Raw genomic sequence first — 17,531 nt, 5'->3', positions numbered from 1 at the left:
TAACTTTCACATCTCACCTGTTTCCTCACAGAGGCTCAGAATTTGGGCAACTTCATAGTCAAGTATGGCTACATTTACCCTCTGCAGGACCCCAAGAATCTCATTCTTAAGCCTGACAGCAGCCTCTACAGGTTCCAGGTGAGGGGTGGCCCAGACCTTGGGGGGTTCAGATGGGGTTTTACTGTAATCTGGAATGTGAAATGCTGGTTTTTCCTAGGGGCACATATCAAGGTTGTAGAAGCAGAAAGAGGACAAAGTGGGGGCTGGAGTGATAGCACAGCGGGTAGGGCGTTTACCTGGCACGTGGCCGACCCAGGTTCGATTCCCAGCATCTCATACGGTCCCCTGAGCACCGCCATGGGTAATTCCTGAGTGCAAAGTCAGGAGTAACCCCTGTGCATCACCAGATGTGACCCAAAAAGAAAAAAAAAAGAAGAAGAAGAGGACAAAGGGAACTTTCTCTCTTAAATTGTGGGACCTGGGGGGGTCAGTGCCCACTTGTCTCAGTCTGGTTTCTGATTTCTTTGGCAGACGCCGTATTTCTGGCCCACTCAGCAGTGGCCTGCGGAGGATACAGACTATGGTAATACCCCCACCCCCCTTTTGTACTTAACATGCTTGTTTACTCGCTGCATATGGGGGACATTTGTCTTGCTGTCACTGTGACCTTTATGATGGATCACCTCCACATGGGGAGTGTTCCTGAGGGGCAGGGAGGGTTCTGCTGATGACTCTCTCTGCCAAGGCCTGCCAAGCAGTCCCGCGCATAGAGCGAGGTAGAGAATGCGGTTTTGAAATATGACGATGGTGGAAAATGCCACTGTTTTCTCCATTTCAGCCATCTATTTAGCCAAGCGGAATATCAAGAAGAAAGGGATTCTGGAAGAATATGAAAAGGTACAGGATGTTTTCAAGGCTGTGTGGTGAGAATTGAGTGGAATGTCATCAGGAGCTTTTTTTTTTTTTAAAAAAATAAAAACCACCTAAGTTCCTCATCACCACCTTCCTGTGGGTCTTCACCATCCGATGACCCGTTCACCTTTCCCCATCTGTCAAATCATCCATCCCGCATTCTGCACCACGGAACACCCACCCGTTCATCTGTCATCTACCTGCCCATTTATCTATTCGTTCATCCGCCCATCTTTCTGTTCATCTCTCCTCCCATCCGTCAACCCGCCCGTCACTTGTGCATCTATGCACCCATTCATCAAGCTGTCCATCCACCCACTTTTGCACCATCCACCCACCCACCCATCCAACCATCCATCCACCCATCCATCCATCCATCTCCTTAGAGATTTGCAGCTCTCAGCAAATCCTTCCCTATGTCAAGCTTTAGTTTCTCCAGCTCCAACCCCGGTTGCTACATCCCAGCTGCCATCTTCCTTTTGTTATTCCAAAAAAAATGCCTTAGTTTATATTCGTGATCATTTGGTATTTCATAATTCACATTTGAACTTCAACATGCAATGGAAAAACAATAAATAATATAGACTTTCATTGGAGGCTCGATGAGTCATAGTTCTCAAAGAACTTACCCTCGTCCTCAAAAGGTTAGACTTCTGGGCTGACGGCAATGGTCCTCCTGGGTTTTGTTTTTTGTTCTTAATAAACATATTTGGAGAAGAGTCAGCATTATTGCCAGGCTCAGGCTTTATCTCTATGGATTCCTGAGGCTTTGTGTTATTCAATTTTGTTTTTTTTTTAATTTTTTGGTCACACCCGGCAATGCACAGGGGTTACTCCTGGATCTGCACTCAGGAATTACTCCTGGAGGTGCTTGGGGGACCATATGGGATACTGGGAATCGAACCCGGGTCAGCCGCACGCAAGGCAAATGCCCTCCTCGCTGTATTATCGCTCCAGTCCTCTGTGTTGTTCAATTTTGAGTTTCCATGTTCTTCCATGCCCTTTTCCTAATCAGATTCAGTACATGGGCATGAAAATTATTCAGTCCAAGTTGCAGCTCTGCTGTCCCTGCTTTTGGAGGACCCAGTGCTGGGGGAAATCATGCCTTAGCCAGGCCTGGACCCAGCTCCCACTGAGTCAGGAACGTACATACCCTCTCTGAGTTCGGGCTTCCTGCTGCAAGCCCACATCATGGGCCTTAGTGTTTTCTTTCTCCTTTCTTCCCCTAGGAAAATTATGATTTCCTGAACAAGAAAATTAACTACAAGTGGGACTTTGTCATCATGCAGGCCAAGGAGCAGTACAGGTGAGCGTGAGCTGCTGTTGACTTTCTTTTTGGTTTTTGGTTTGGGGGACCACACCCGACGGTGCCCAAGACTCACTCCTGGCTCTGCGCTTAGGAATCTCTCCTGGCAGGGCTCCAGGGACTATGAGGTAGGTGGGGAATAGAATCTAGGTTGGCCAGGTGTGTGGCAAGCACCCTACCTGCCAAACTATCTCTTTGGCCCCCCTGCGTTGGCTAGAAAGGGGTGGGCTTCTGCCTTCCCTCCTTCACTCCTTTCCTTCTCTTAGTAAAGAAATGTTGGTTGGGTCTGTATGTGACAAACATTGGAAAGGGCCAAGGGGATTGGCATTTCTAGCATGGGGGGCCAGGAAGCTGGGCTGTCAAGCTGCCAGGGGGCAGTAGGAGAAGCTGGACGGGGGACACAGGGCTGGAGACCACCCCAGAGGTATCCAGGGCCAGGATGGCGATTGTGACTGGAGAGAGGGGGACAGGAAGGACGTTTGTCTGGTGATGGGGGAGTTCTCCATAGCTGGAGCCAGTTTCAGTGGAGTATGTGTGTGTGTGTGTGTGTGAGGGGGGGCGGGTGTTGTCTGTAACACAGGGCTCAACCCAGACAGCTGTGTTATACAGTTCATTATCCTCCTGGTGTTGGTACCCAGCAGGGGAGGTGAAGGCAGAGATGAATGAGCAAGGGGCCCGAGACTCATCAAGCGACCTCCCAGGGTAGACCAGAGCACGTGTGTGTGTACCGGCTCTCTCCACTGCCTTTCAGCTGGACTTCTCCCAGTCGCAGCTCTCAACCCTGAGCAGAGCAGAGCTGGGATGCATGGCCTCTTGGAGTAAGTGAGCTGGGTGCTCCCTGGCAGGGCTGGCTAGATACCCCGCCAGGCCCCCTGCAGACAGCCACGAGGCCAGGGGCTAGTGAGACCCTGCTGCAAGCCTTCTGGGGTTGCCCTGGCACCAGCCTTTCTCCTGAGTTTCCAGGGGAGGCTGGCACGGCCACTTCCTTCCCTGTCTGGCTGCCGGCTGTGATTCTGCACATTAGCAGGCAGAGAAAGGCGCCAGGCGCCGCTCCTACCAGGGCCGTGCGTCAGTGCACGTTGCCGGGAGAACAGGCATTAGCGGGGTGCGAGCGCATGTCGCCGTGGCAATGGGGCTGCGTGGCGCCCGCTGGTTGATGAATGTGCCCCTCGCTCCTGAGGGCGGAGGTGCGGCCTCATTTCCTCTTCATCAGGAGAGAGGGGGGCGGGGGGTCCGAGCTGTAATCAGAGCTCAGCTTAGAACGGACATAGCGGAAATGATGTGAGAGGGATGGGGTCTCCTCCTGCCCCCACCCCCAGGCCTGTGTCTTCCCCGGGACCTCACCTGCTCTTGCTGTGACTGCTGCCGGCTTTTGTCCAGAGCTTGGCATGGCTGTTCACTGTGGACCTCGAACAAAAGCACCCCGTTATTCCAACCAGAAAATGGGGCGTATTGCAAGAGCAGAAACAGAGCAGCTGGCAGGATGCAAGAGACCCAGGGCACTTCCCTGATCCCCGGCTAAAAGCCTCCCCTAAGAGCCCCTGGAGGCTCCCTCTTCAGCGAGAGGTGGGGGGCACAAGCCTTTCTCTCCTGGAGTTTCATTGCAGCTGGGGTCCTGCATTTTGGGAACTGGTGGGCGTGGCCCTCTCTAGGCCCCCCGCCAATAGGGATCACAGGATGGAGACAGGGGAAAAATGAAGCCCCCAAATGTCCAAATGCCAGTCCCTGCCCCCCACCCCAAGCACGCTGGGACTAGTCCTAGAGTGGGTACTCCCTCACCTGTGGCCCAGGAGAGCTGGACGCTGAGACCCCCTTTGACCTTAGGTGCTAGCTACGTGATGAACATTGAGACTTTGTAGGAATGGGGAACGGGGCCAGGAAGGGAATATAGCCAATTCCCCTGTTCTCCTTTGGTTTCCTGGACAGGGCAGGCTCCTTGGAGCAGTGACCCGGCCAGACTTGTGCATTGGTGATGTTAGTATTGACTATTGTTTTTGTTGGGGGTGCTCCCTACAAGTGCTCCACAGACCTGGGGCCTTTCCTGGGGATTCTGGTAAGTCAGGCTGACAGCTCCAGACCCGGACTTGAGCATGTGATGCGCCTTGGTCCCAGCTATGGGCAGTGCTGGGTGGGGCCCCCAGGGATGGCAGGGCGGATAGTTCTCTGTTCCTATCCCTCCAGCCCTCGTTTTTTATTTTCATGGCTAACACGGGCCATTTGGGTAGGTGGGGGCAGAGGCGGGGACTCTGGGAACGGGCTCCGTTGCACCCCACGCAGCCAAGACTGCAGACGCTCAGTGGTTTTTCCCATGCCCTTGGCTTTGCAGGACTGGGAAGGAAAGGCCCAAGGCGGACAGGTACGCCCTGGACTGTCAGGAGAAGGCATACTGGCTGGTGCACCGCTGCCCTGTAAGTGAGCATGTCCTCCCGCTCACCATGCTCCCGCTCTTCATCTTCCTGCTCCCTGTGCTCCCGCTCTTCGTCCTCCCCCTCCTCATACTCTCCATCCTCCTGCTCCCCGTGCTCCCAGTCTCCATCCTCCTGCCCCCAGTCCTGTCCTCTCCCATCCTCTATCCTCTCACTCCCTGTAGTCCCGCTCTCCGTGCTCCCACTCTTCACCCTCCTGTTCCTCGTCCTCCTACTCTCTGTCGTTCTGCTCTAAGTCAGTCCACTCTCCCTCCTCCTGCTCCCATCCTCTTACTCTCTGCCCTCCTGCTCCCCATCCTCTTTCACCCATGCGCCCTGTGGGGGAGCACCTCCTGGGGAAGTTGAGGTAGGAGCTAGCTGGGGCTGCTGGTGGTCCCTCCGGTGGAGTGAGGGCTCAGTGAAGTCAGCTAAGGGTGAGTTTGTCTGGTCTCGTAGGAGGGCTCTGACCTTCTTGTTTGGGGGTGTTGGGTCACACCTGGCAGTGCTCAGGGCTTGCTCCTGGCTCTGTGCTCAGGGATCACTCCTGGTAAAGCACATCTGGGTTGCCGGGGGTTGAATCCAGGTTGGCCGTGGGCAAGGCAAGTGCCCTACTTGCTGTGCAATCTCTCTGGCTCCAGTGCCCTTTCCGGAGACCTTTTATGGCCTGTATATGATGGAAAAGGACCAAAGAGGAAACCACTAGAACTCTCAGGCTCCAAAGCCCGGAAAGCGAGGCACTGGAGAAAAGGGACATCAGGAGTAGCCCTGAGCATCACCAGGTGTGACCCAACACCCTGCCTGGCCGTTTGCAACTCCTTCAGGGGGGTCCAGGGCAGGAGGTGGGCTCAGGGCTCAGCAATCAGGGGACTGGGCTTATTGAGGGGCCATCTGCCGGTGACAGTGGAGCTTGGCACTGTCACCATTCTGTCCCCCTCCCTGCAAACACAGCATGCTGCCGGAGCCCGCCTCCCACTCTCCTGCCTGATTGCTTTGGCCAAAAGATTCAGATTTTCCGTTTCCTGTGCCGTGCTCCAAAGGGGTCTGAGCTGAAGTGTGAGGGAGGAGAGGGATGACAAGAAGGAGGGCACAGAGAGGACGGGGGTGGGGTGGGGTGAGAGGTGGCCCCAAGCTGTGTGCATCGGCTCCCCACCCAGCGTGGCTGGGGAAGGAAGACTCTGGGAAGGTCCCCTCCGTGGGTCCTCTCCTGGCGGTGCTGTGGCTGAGTTTGAAGCATTTATCCCAGTGTCTCTGGGGCAGGCCACTCCCTGACACCCACAGTCCCCCTGGCTGCAGTTGTCTTTGGGGGCTTCCGTGTATGGCCTGGGTTGCTATGTCTGGCTGCTTTCTCTCTGCTGGCCAGCCTGCAGGGACACAGCTGGTGCGTTTCCTTTCCCAGACTGGCAGCTCTGGGCATCTTTGTCAGGGCCACCCCCTTATGTGCCAGGTACCCATCACAAGTGACTCTGGTGGCAGCCTCGGGGGCTGAGGCGTTGGTGCTGAGTGGATGAATGGTGCTTGGGGTGGAAAGGCAACTTCAGGGGGGAGTTTAGAAGCAGATTCCGGGGTGAGACCCTGGCTCCATGTTGAGCTCTGAGATGAGACGTAGGGGGGATGTCAGAAGAGGAGCCTGGGCTGCTGGGGGCAGCCGGTCTGCCACTAAGGCACTGGCACAGAAGACTGGCAGTGTTGAGAAGCAGGGACATGGTGGGCAGCAGCTTTGAGAGAGCCAGGTCCGGGTGGCTGAGAGCAGCCCTGTGCTGATGAGGGCTGTGCGGATGCAAATGCAGGGACCACTGTAGATGGGTCAAGTTCAAAGGGAGAGGAGGAGGAGGAGGAGGAGGAGGAGGAGGAGGAGGAGGAGGAGGAAGAGGAGAATGAGGAGGAGGAGAATGTGAAGGACGAGGAAGAGGAGAATGAGGAGGAGGAGGAGGATGACGATGAGGAGGATAATGAGGAGGAAGAGGAGGATGAGGAGGAAGAGTAGAATGAGGAGGAGGAGGAGGAGAGAAGGAGGTGGAGGAGGAGGAGGAGAAGGAGGAAGAGGAGAAGTAGGAGGAGGAGGAGGAAAAGGAAGAGGGGGAGGAGGAGGAGAAAGAGGAGGAGGAGGAGGAAGAGGAGGAGGAGGAGGAGGAGGAGGAGGAGGAGAAGGAGGAGGAGGAGGAGCAGGAGGAGGAGGAAGAGGAGGAAGAGGAGGAAAAGGAAGAGGAAGATGAAGAGGAGGAGGAAAGACCCGAGCAGACAGTGAGCAGAGCCGGAGTGCTTGGGAGTACTCCAGGCCGAGCTGTGGTCCATGGCTGCAAGAAGGCGGGGCTGTGTATGTCTCGGGGTGTGTTCATGTACTCATAGTCAGGGCACACGAGTAAGCAGGTATGTGAGCATGGGAGGGAATCAGAGCCTGTGTGTGCAGGCGTGAATATGCAGGCTTGCTCACCCCGTGGGAGTGTGCAAGGGGGCGGTGTGCAAAGGGAGGGTATGTGTCTAGGTGTAAAGTCACCTCAGTTACACTGGGGGAATTTCTACCAGCTGGAGGGGGCAATTCTTAGATCCCGCCTCTAGGTCGAGATATTGATTCTCCAGGCCGGCCACCCCCTCCCCAGCACCACTCTGGTCACCACCCCATGCTTGGTGACATCCCCTTGAAGATTTGTTGCTGTTGTTTTTTGTTTGGGGGCCACATCTGGCAGTGCTCAGGACTACCCCTGGCTCTGTGCTTGAGGGTGGCTCTAGGAGGTGCTTGGGCATTCATGCCACTCCAGGGATGGGACTTGGGCCTCCCACATACAAAGCATGCGCTCCGCCCTCTGAGCTACCCTTCCATGCCCTCCCCCACAACCCTGCCTGAGATTGCACTATCTATCCCAAGTGGGATTTCTCCTTGGGGTGGTTCATTGTTGTGTGGCTGTCTCTTCTCCAAGGTCCCAGAGTTGCCTTCTGGAGACACAAGAGGAAGGCAGGTCCCCAGGGTTGAGCTCAATGTAGCTGTAGGAAAAGCCCCACAAACATGTGTTGGTCAAGGTCTGCCTTTGACAACGAGGTACCAGCTTGTGCTCTCCCCCTCCTTCTCTTCTCCCTCCTCCTCTTTTTTCTCCTCCTCTCCCTCCTCCTCCACCTCCTCCTCTTTCTCCTTCATCATTTCCTAGTTCTTTCTATCACCTTTTACTTGCTGAGGTGACATGCCCAACATTTGCCTTCGTGGTAGTCCTCTGAGCTAGATTTCCAGATTTAGCAAATCAAAGAGGATGCCAAGACAAATGTGAACTTTGCTAAACAGCAAATGACTCATGTCCCACTGTTTTTATGTTTATTGTGTATTTATGCTAAAGACATATGGGATCTATTTTCCTGTCAACATATATATATTATTTGTTGTTCATCTGGAATTCAAATCTAACTATATCTTTATTTGGCAGCCTTTCCTCTCAACTGAAAAATGTGGGTGATTCTCTGACACTTGAACTGATGGGTGGGGGTGGGGGGGAAGCCCTGCTATTTCCTGCCCTTGCGTTGGCTCCTCACCTGTGTTGAGGGCTTGCTGGATTTTTGGCTCCAGACTCACAGAGAGACAAGTGCAAGGCCCAAATTGCCACCTCAAGGAATTGAGAGAGACCCAGCAAGATGGGCAAGGAAGTTGGGCTGTCTGATGGAGAAGAGAAGTGGGGAGGACTAGGGTTCAGTTTGGGATCAGACAGATCCACACGGCCTTAGGAGGGATGTCTTTAGCTCTGGAATAGATGCCCTCTGTTGAGAGTTGCAGACCCCCTTTGTTAAATCCTCACAAGATGTGTCTGTGTGGGATCATCGCCATTTCTCAGAAGGTAAAATCTGTGTCGAGAGGAGGAAGAGTTTCCCAATATTCCTCACAGGTGGGAACTTCTTCAGGATTGGAATCTGGGGTGGCCTGATTGATGCTTGGACCCCCTAGAGCACTGCACTGTAGGGTGGAGAAAGAGCACTGGGGAAGGATGGGGACTCCATGTCCTAATCTCAGTGAACTCTCTGGACTTCATTATTTATCTATTCACCCACCCACCACCATCCATCTATTCATTCATCCACAATCTACTCACACTTATACCTACTCATCCACCATCCCATCCATCCATTCATCATCTATCTATTCTTCATCCATCCATCCACCCAAATGACCCACACATCCATCTACTTATTCATTCACCACTAACCCATCCATTGACTCACCCATTCATCCATGCATCCATCCATCCATTCTCACCCACTCATCCACCTATGCAGCCATCCATCCACCCACCCATCAGTTGACCCATTCACTCATCTATTCATCCAACTGTCCATCCATCCATCCAACTGTTCATCCAACTGTCCATCCATCCATCCAACTGTTCATCCAACTGTCCATCCATCCATCCAACTGTTCATCCAACTGTCCATCCATCCATCCAACTGTTCATCCAACTGTCCATCCATCCATCCCTCCATATGTATATTTGTCCTTCCTTTGGTCCATCCATCCATCCATCCATCCATCCATCCATCTATCCATCCATCCTTTTATCCACTTGCCATCTCTCCATCAGTTTACCAACCCACTCACCCTCCCATCCTTCACTCATCCATCCTATGTTAGATTCTGTGGATGCCCCTCAAAGCTTACCAGCCCCCGTGAAGCTTATCCTCTTACTCAGAAGGTATAACATACTTTCATAGCTCCCTATGGGCTAGGCCACCAACCCATGTTAGTGCAGTTTAATAATTAGCATTTGACAAAAACCAAGATTAATAAAAACTGGAGAACTCCCCTGAAGTGATCTTTATTTTTTGTCCCATTTAGCCAGGAATGAACAATGTGCTGGACTATGGCTTGGATCGAGTGACAGATCCGAATGAAGTTCAGGTAAACCAGGTAGGTCTCTACTCAGTACTTGAGGAGGCCTGAGGTCAAGGTCCTAGGATGGGAAGGGCCCACAGTTTACATGTGTCTGTTGGGGCAATGATCTTCCTTGAGGTTGCCAAAGAGAGGAGACTGTAGGGCCTTTGACACACACATACACATCAGACACCATAGACACAGGTTAGGGACGGTGTTTCAGGTGGGGAGGGAGTCCAGGCCCTGGAGGTGGTGTCTGGTAAATGAGTGAGGTTTCTGCATGTGTGAGCATGCACACGTGCACGCTCACCCCACCCCCCATATACACAGTGTATCATACATACACCACCATACACCACACATACCATACACACAACATACACAATAGACACACACCATATACATAGTGTATACCATATACACACACCATAACACTTCATATACACAGCATAAACACACACACCATATACATAGTGTACCATATATACACAACCATGTACCACACATACCATACACACAAAATACACAATAGCACAATAGACACAAACCATACAAACACTGTATACCATATGCACACCATACATACCCCATATACACAGTATACACACATACACACACCATAAACACACTGTACCATATACATACCACACACCGTATACCATGAACACACACCATACATATACCATATATACACACATACCATCACGGTCACGGTCCTCCCGTTGTTCATTGATTTTCTCGAGCGGGCTCAGTAACGTCTCCATTGGAGACTTTGTTGTTACTGTGTTTGGCATATCGAATACGTCACGGGGAGCTTGCCAGGCTCTGCCATGCGGGCGAGATACTCTCAGTCGCTTGCTGGGCTCTCCAAGAGGGGCGGAGGAATCGAATTCGGGTCAGCCATGTTGGCCGCTTGCAAGGCAAACGGCCTACCGCTGTGCTATCGCTCCAGCCCACACATACCATACACGAATCACGACCATCCTGTTATTCGTCGATTTCCTCGAGCAGGCCCCAGTAACATCTCCTTCATCCTACCCCTGAGATTTTTAAGAAAGTGCTGTATTCAAGGCTCTTTAGGAGAATGAGACCCATCATTGTTACTGGTATTTGGCATATTGGGTACGCCATGTGTATACCATACTCATACCAAACACACACTATACACCATAGACACACCCCATACACACCCCATATCACAGCATACACACATACACACATACACCACACACCATACACACACCATATACACCATACACCACCATATACACACACACCATATACATACCATACAAACCCATATACACAGCATGTACACACACACACACACACACACACACACACACACACACACACACCCCACGCGCATCCTTGGGACTCCTGCGCCCCCCCCACCCCACCAGCTGACAGCCTTCCAGCCCTGGCACTCATGGTTGCCGTGGGAACAAAATCTTGAGCCCAGGTAGAAACCTGCTGTCCTTAGGATAACATTCCAGACAGAAGTCTCTCTGGCGCTGGGAAGAGGTCAGGAATTGGAGGGGAGATATGCAACCCTCAGTCTGATCAGCCCCCAGGACTGAGTCCTGTGTGTGTGCTTCAGCGGAGGACAGCCGAGCCCCTCCTCCATGCTACTGAGGGGTCACTCCGAGGGGTGGAGCCAGCCCCTTCTTGCTGAGGAAGGGGTTACTGGCTGCTGAGGGTCGGGCGGGGGAGGGGAGCTGCTTTCAGCCCTGCTTCTGGTGGTGCACGGTGCACAGGAGGCAAGCAGAGGGTGTGGGCGGGTGCACCCTCTCTTTTTCCTGATCTTACATCTCTGTGTCTCTGTCTCTCCCACCAGCTCCCTTGCTCCTGTCTGTGAGGACTCAGAAGATTCGGGAATGTCTCCTGTCTGCCGGGGCCCGGGGCTGCCGTTCAGATCCTCTGTGGGGGCTGAGGGGGGCTGGGTTCTGGGCAGGTGCGGTTCCTGCACTGGACCCAGCGGCCTTCCTTGTTGGCCTCTCCGAGGGGTGGGGGTGACAAGGACCCGAGGACCTCAGAGGTTTCTGGGCTTAGGTGCCCCTTAGAGAGACCCCCAATGTTTTGCTTGGCTGGAGGGCAATGAGGACCCGGCGGTGTAAGGAGATGCCTGGGTTGTTCCCTTCAGCTGCAGGACTGGGGGGACCCTATGGCAGCCCCCCCCTTTGACTTAGAGTTTGGCTCTAGGGAGAAGACGCTGGTGGGGTACGGCCCCGGGGGTACAGTGATAGCACTGCCATTGCTCTACACCCCTGTGGTCTTGGGCTCTGGCTCCCCTGTGAGCGTCTAGTTAAGACTCAGTTGCAGCCTCAAAGGGATCTGTCAGTGCCTGAGTGTTCAGAGTCTCAGCCCAGAAATCTTGAACTTGGAGAGACTTTGGCCCACCCCCTGGCTCATCTCTCATGTTTACTGGTTGCTCTGAGGCTTCTAGAAGCTAGAGGCTGGATTCCCTTGTCCTTACCGTCCACTGACCCCATGGGGATAGGGAAAGGGAGTACTTGGCCGCTGCTGGTGAGATCATGGGAACCCTCCCGCCCCCACCTTTCTAGGGTGCCTGACCTCACTCATGTATCCCTGAGACCCGTTGTCTATATGGCCAGTGAGTCCTTTTTTTTTTTTTCTGCTTTTTGGGTTACACCCAGCAATGCTCAGGGGTTACTCCTGGCTCTGCACTCAGCAATCACTCTTAGCGGTGCTTAGGGGACCATGAAATGCCAGGGATTGAACCCATGTCGGCCATATGCAAGGCAAACGCCCTACCCGCTGTACTATCGTTCCAGCTCTGGACAGTGAGTCTTGTACTTGCGTTAAGGTTCTGGCCTAATCTTCTGAAAATCATTATTATTTTGGTTTGGGGCCACACCCAGTGGTGCTCCAGGCTTACTCCTGGCTCTGTGCTCACATGTGACCCCAGGCAGTGCTGAGGAGAACATAGGTGGTGCTGGGGATTTAAACCAGGCTTGGCTGTGTGCAAGGCAAGTGCCTTACCGGCTGTCCTCTCTCTCTGAATCTCCTGGTTTGCAGCTTTCAGACCTCTCTCTGCTCTCGGGGACCCCAGATTCCTCACGTTTCCCAAAATTTCATCTCAGTCCGTGCTCCACCTGACCCTTGCCGCTGCCTTAGCTGATAGCCAAAGGTTGACTCCTGCCCCCGCCCCCCCCCATCATCTCCCTACTTCTGTCTTCAGGGGCCTGTGACATCCCCTCCAACCTCCCCCTGACCAACCCCTCCCAAGGCCTGGCCACAAGCCTTGGCTACAGTCTGCGTCCAGATTTGGGGGCAGTAGCTGGCCATGGAACTGTGTCCACATGTAACCCTATTTGGGCAACTGCAAGCGGAAAAAGAATGACTGAGAATTCCAGGAATGCTGAGAATTGGAGGGTTCCTCAGGCAGAGAATTCCGACAGTGACCAAGTGTGTCCCTGGGAGGGAAGCGCAGGGGTGATGTCATTCATCACTCAGGGAGAAAGTGGTGGCCCTGCTGGCGGGGAACCAGTGGCTGAGTTCCAGGGTCAAGGGCTTCCTGCTTAGTTTGTCCCCAGATTTTGAGTCATGAGTGTGTGTACGGGAAAAAAATAGCCTCACTTTTCCTTAAATTCATGCCTCTCCAGTCTTGGCTAAGTCATGAGGATACTGAGAGTGGATCTGTGTGGGGTTTAGCATCAACAGAGAGTTAAATTCGAGGTTCAGATAAACAATGAATAACTTTATCAGCGCCATAAGTGGCCCAGATAGTGTAAGGTGTCTGGGTCTGATCTTGACATTGGGGTGAATGCAGCGTCCCTGCTCTTCTGCAGGGACTGTGGGACCCTCACCATCAGCCACTGACTGCAAAGACAGGTGGTCACCTGGCTTTCGCTCACCGAATGTTCCCTTATTCTGTCCCATTTGATAAAATGAGGAAAGAGGCTTTGAGATACAAATGCATTAAGTACTAGAGTTTTGACCTTGGTCTGACCCTTAGAGTCCACCTATTTTCCAGAGTCACCCCCATCTGCTCTCCCTGCTTCCTAGGATAGAATTCTCTCTTTGTTAGAAAATTCCAGAACCTTCTGCCCAATTATACAATACTTTCTCCCCCTGCCCCCCAACCACAGCCTCCCACCTTGGTTCTAAGAACAGAGACCCCTAACATGGCTTGGGCCTCTTTCTAATTTTTTTGTAAAAAATGAATTAAAGAACCATGATTAACAATATGGATGTTAGTTGAGTTTTAGGCACATAATATTTTGACATCCATCCCACCACCAGTGCCAACTCCCTCCACAAGTGTTTCCTTACTCCATGCCCTCCATGCCCTCCACCCTGCTCCTTCACCTTGACAGGTATTACAAAGTTTGGTGTTGGCAGCTTAGAACCCATGTTTTTATTGTTGTCGGTTCTGTTGTTGGTTCTGTGCTTTGGATGTATAATGACAGCACTCTCCCACATCGGTTTCACAGAAGTCCCAGCCTCTGTTCCCTGTCACTTTCTTTTCTCATTTTTTTCTCTCCTTGATTTCTTTCCTTCTCCCTAAGCTCTGGAGTCAAGGGTGACCTGGGCACCCTCTCTTTATTACATTGCATTTCTTCATCCAGTTATTCTGTATATCACAGATTGTTTTTCTTCTTCTGGTTTATTTCACTCTTGTCTTCAGAGTTCCAACCAGGTTGCAGCCAATTGCGTGATTTCATTGTTCCTCACAGCTGGGTAGTATTACATGGTGTACAGTGTATGTTCCACATCTTCATAACCTATTCACCTGTTGATGGACACCTAGGTTGATTCCAAATCTCAGCATTGTCCTAAGTGCAACAATGAGTAGTGATGTGCAGACATCCTTTTGAATGAGCCTTTTTACATTCTGGGGGACAGATGTCCCAAAGCGGAATTGCTGGGTCATACGGCACCTCAATCCTAAGTTTACTGAGGACTCTCCATACTGTTTTCCACATGGGATGAACAAGGAAACTTTACCACCAGCAGTGGATGAGACTTGCTTTTTCACCAATCCCTGCCAGCACAGACTGTCCCTGCTATTTTTGATAGGTGCCCTTCTCACTGGTGTGGGATGCTATCTCATTGCCCCTGGAGCACTTTAAAAAATACTAGACATCAGAGCTCTTGTGGAGGTGCGGAAGCCCCAGACTCAACCCAATCCATTGCAGGTAGATTCTCAGACATTGCCTGAAAATTCTGGGATTCCAAAAATTGCTAGCATGTCACACCACCACACCACTGAACCAGAGCTCTCCAAGGCTAGCAAGGGTGAAGGGAGTGGATCAAAATGTAAAAAGTGATCAAATCCTGTAGACTGAGGCAATGGCCCAGAAATTAATATACTAGGTCAGTCAGACCAGGAGAAGTTGAGAATGTATGTGTGTGTGCATGAGTGTGCGTGAGTATGTATATGAGTGTGTGAATCTGAATGCAAGAGTGAGTGCATGGGTAAATGTTTGTGTGATGTGTGTGAATGAGTGTGTGGGTGCACGTGTGTATGTGTATGTAAGGTCTGTGTTAGTTTGTGAGTGAGTGCATGTGAGTCAGAGAGTGTCTTGTATGTGTGTGAGTGTTGTATGAGTGTGTGAGTGAGTTCTTTGTGTAAATGAGTGGGTGAATGGACATGTGTGTGCATTTGAGCTTGAGAGTCTGAGTGTGAATATGTATATGTGCACATGAGTGCAGGAGTCTGAGTGAGTGTTCAAGGTATGTGAATATGTGTGTGAGTTTGTAAGAGTTTGTGAGTGTGTATGTGCATGGGACTGTGTGTGTATGTGTGTGTGTGTTGCATGGTTGGCTTGCAAGGAAAGTTCCTGGTGCCAAGACAATAGAAGGACCAACTGAGAACTTGTCTTATTTCCTGTGTTCTCTTGTCAGGAGCCACAAAATAATCCCTCCATCCCCCGCAAGTTTTATGTTGCAAATACAGGGCCCAGAGTACTTGGAAGGGATGTTTATGAGGCTGGCTGCTAAGACAATCTTGATTATTGTTTGTGTCAGTTATTCTGTGATCTGGTGATGTGTGACATGTAAATGTACAGTGTGATAGTGTGATAGCACCATGATCAAAGACAGGTGTGTATTGCCAAACGATGATCCCGTAAGGTTTGTTAGCACCTCTATTGCCTCACCTAATTGTGGTGTGTGTGTGTGTGTGAGACACCTGCCTATGTGTGATCACATTTAAGATCTGTTTTCTGAGTGGCGTTCAGGTGTTTCATCCCATGCTGCTTGTGCTAGTCTCCTTTCTCTGCGTTGCTTCTGTAACTTCCCTTTATCTCAGAGCTAGGTTATTGCTCTGCCATCTTGAGTGTTAATTAAAGGGTGATTCTGTGTGAGTATTTCATCTTGTGAGAGGGGCTGGAGTGCTCGCTTGTTCTGGCTGATTCTGAAATGAAGAATGTAGCCAGAGTCATTGGATTGGGGGGGCGGGCACCCTCTGCTTCACGGTGGGAGAGGAAGGCACGGAAGGACTCTGTCTGTTTCCCGCCATTGTCCCTCAGCTCCACAAAGGGTCTTTGAATCCTGTCTTGGCCAACTGCCAACTTGCCCATCACCTCAGTTTCCTTGACTGAAAATTAGACTGCAAAATCTCCCTCTTAAGTTTTGTGAGGTATCAGAGAGGTGCAAGTGGCGAGGCACTCAAGGCTGGGTGGTTTTATTGCAGGGATGTTGGGTTTCCTTCCTGAGCCGAGGATGGATGCAGAGGTAAACAAGGCACGTCTGCAGGATTTTTACTCTGAATCTCTTGAATTTATTATTATTATTTTGCTTTTTTTTGTCACACCCGGCGATGCTTGGGAGTTGCTCCTGGCTCTGCACTCAGGAATTACTCCTGGAGGTGCTCAGGGGACCATAGGGGATGCTGGGGATCGAACCCGGGTGGGCTGTGTGCAAAGCAAACACCCTCCCCACTGTTCTATCACTCTGGCTCCTGAATCTCTTGAATTTTTGAATGCAAGTCCACTCTAACCCCAGGCTCCTTTTCGACCTGAAATGTGCGTTTTCAAAAACCCTGTCTTCTATTGGGAACACAGAATCAGTGTGGTTGCCAAAATATTTGGGTCAGTTGAGGAATGTTTTCCAAGTTTTCAAGTGGAGACATATTCTAGTAGAATATGCCTCTCTCATTTTTTCCCCCTAAGCATTTTTTCTATGCATTTTTAGAATGCATCTCTCTCTCTTTTTTTCTAAGTCCCAAAGGGCACTCAGGCCGTCATTGCTCTATGTTTATCAAGCAACTCCTCTGCCTCAAATAATGCTCTCGGGAAGGGAGATAGGGTCTCCCTGCCCTTAATGGTACTTTGTGGGTAGTAATTCCCATAAGCAAACAGCCACACTGAAAAACACATTATCACCAATTTGATGAGCATCATGACAGAGGAAGTTGGGCTTGGGTGAGCTCCCAAACAGAGGACTGTCTAAGCTTGACCTGTTTGAAATAACTTCTACCCTGCCCAGGAAATTAGATTTCCTGTCCAAGTAATGGTCCAAAAGCCATCTCCTGAAACGAGATGAAACTGGATTGGATGCAGTTGGGGCATCTAGTTTGGATCCGTCTTCATTTCTTGTCTGTGCCTCTGAGCCAGGCCTGACTTGGAAATTGGCGAAGGGAAGTGTCCTCTGTGCCCATCTGGTGTGAAGACTTGGTGGTGTCAAATAGTGTGTATCTTAACAACCAGGATGCTCAGTTTGAAGGGTAAATGTCTGCAGGAGGCAGCCCAGGACAGGACCAAGCCGAGGAAAACGGAGCCTGGCATTCAGCCTGTGTCTGCCTTCTGAGAGCTATGCAGGGGCCAAAGAGGGAACTGAGGGAGCATGTCAGATTGTAGAAGATCTTAGCAGAAAATAGTCTGGAAGGTTCCCAGGAGCCAAGAGCCTAAACATCAAGGCTCTCTTTGAGACGTTCTCTTTCAAACCCAAACAATCCAGAAAGAGGAGTTGGTGCGACTCATCCCACACATGGGCTTGCAGATTTAGAGCGAGGATGGAGGTTCTGATGGAATCTTCCACATCCAGAGCTCCCAATTGGGTTTCAGCATTCCATGGAGATCCATCTCCAGTCTTGCTG

General features: G+C 51.4%; 1 protein-coding gene across 1 annotated transcript in view; it reads left to right on the top strand.

The window, feature by feature from the left end:
• Nucleotides 1-17,531, top strand: part of RGS9 (regulator of G protein signaling 9) — a 65,090-nt gene that overhangs the window by 20,638 nt on the left and 26,921 nt on the right. Inside the window, exons 4-9 of the mRNA XM_056127927.1 lie at nt 32-138; nt 532-583; nt 839-897; nt 2,142-2,218; nt 4,545-4,626; nt 9,431-9,493. Coding sequence (XP_055983902.1) covers nt 32-138; nt 532-583; nt 839-897; nt 2,142-2,218; nt 4,545-4,626; nt 9,431-9,493 — 440 coding nt within the window. The remainder of the gene's footprint in view (nt 1-31; nt 139-531; nt 584-838; nt 898-2,141; nt 2,219-4,544; nt 4,627-9,430; nt 9,494-17,531) is intronic.

The sequence above is a fragment of the Sorex fumeus genome, unplaced genomic scaffold, assembly GCF_029834395.1.
Source record: "Sorex fumeus unplaced genomic scaffold, SorFum_2.1 ptg000063l, whole genome shotgun sequence".
NCBI classification, from domain to species: domain Eukaryota; kingdom Metazoa; phylum Chordata; class Mammalia; order Eulipotyphla; family Soricidae; genus Sorex; species Sorex fumeus.
This window is presented reverse-complemented; position numbering and strand designations above follow the sequence as displayed.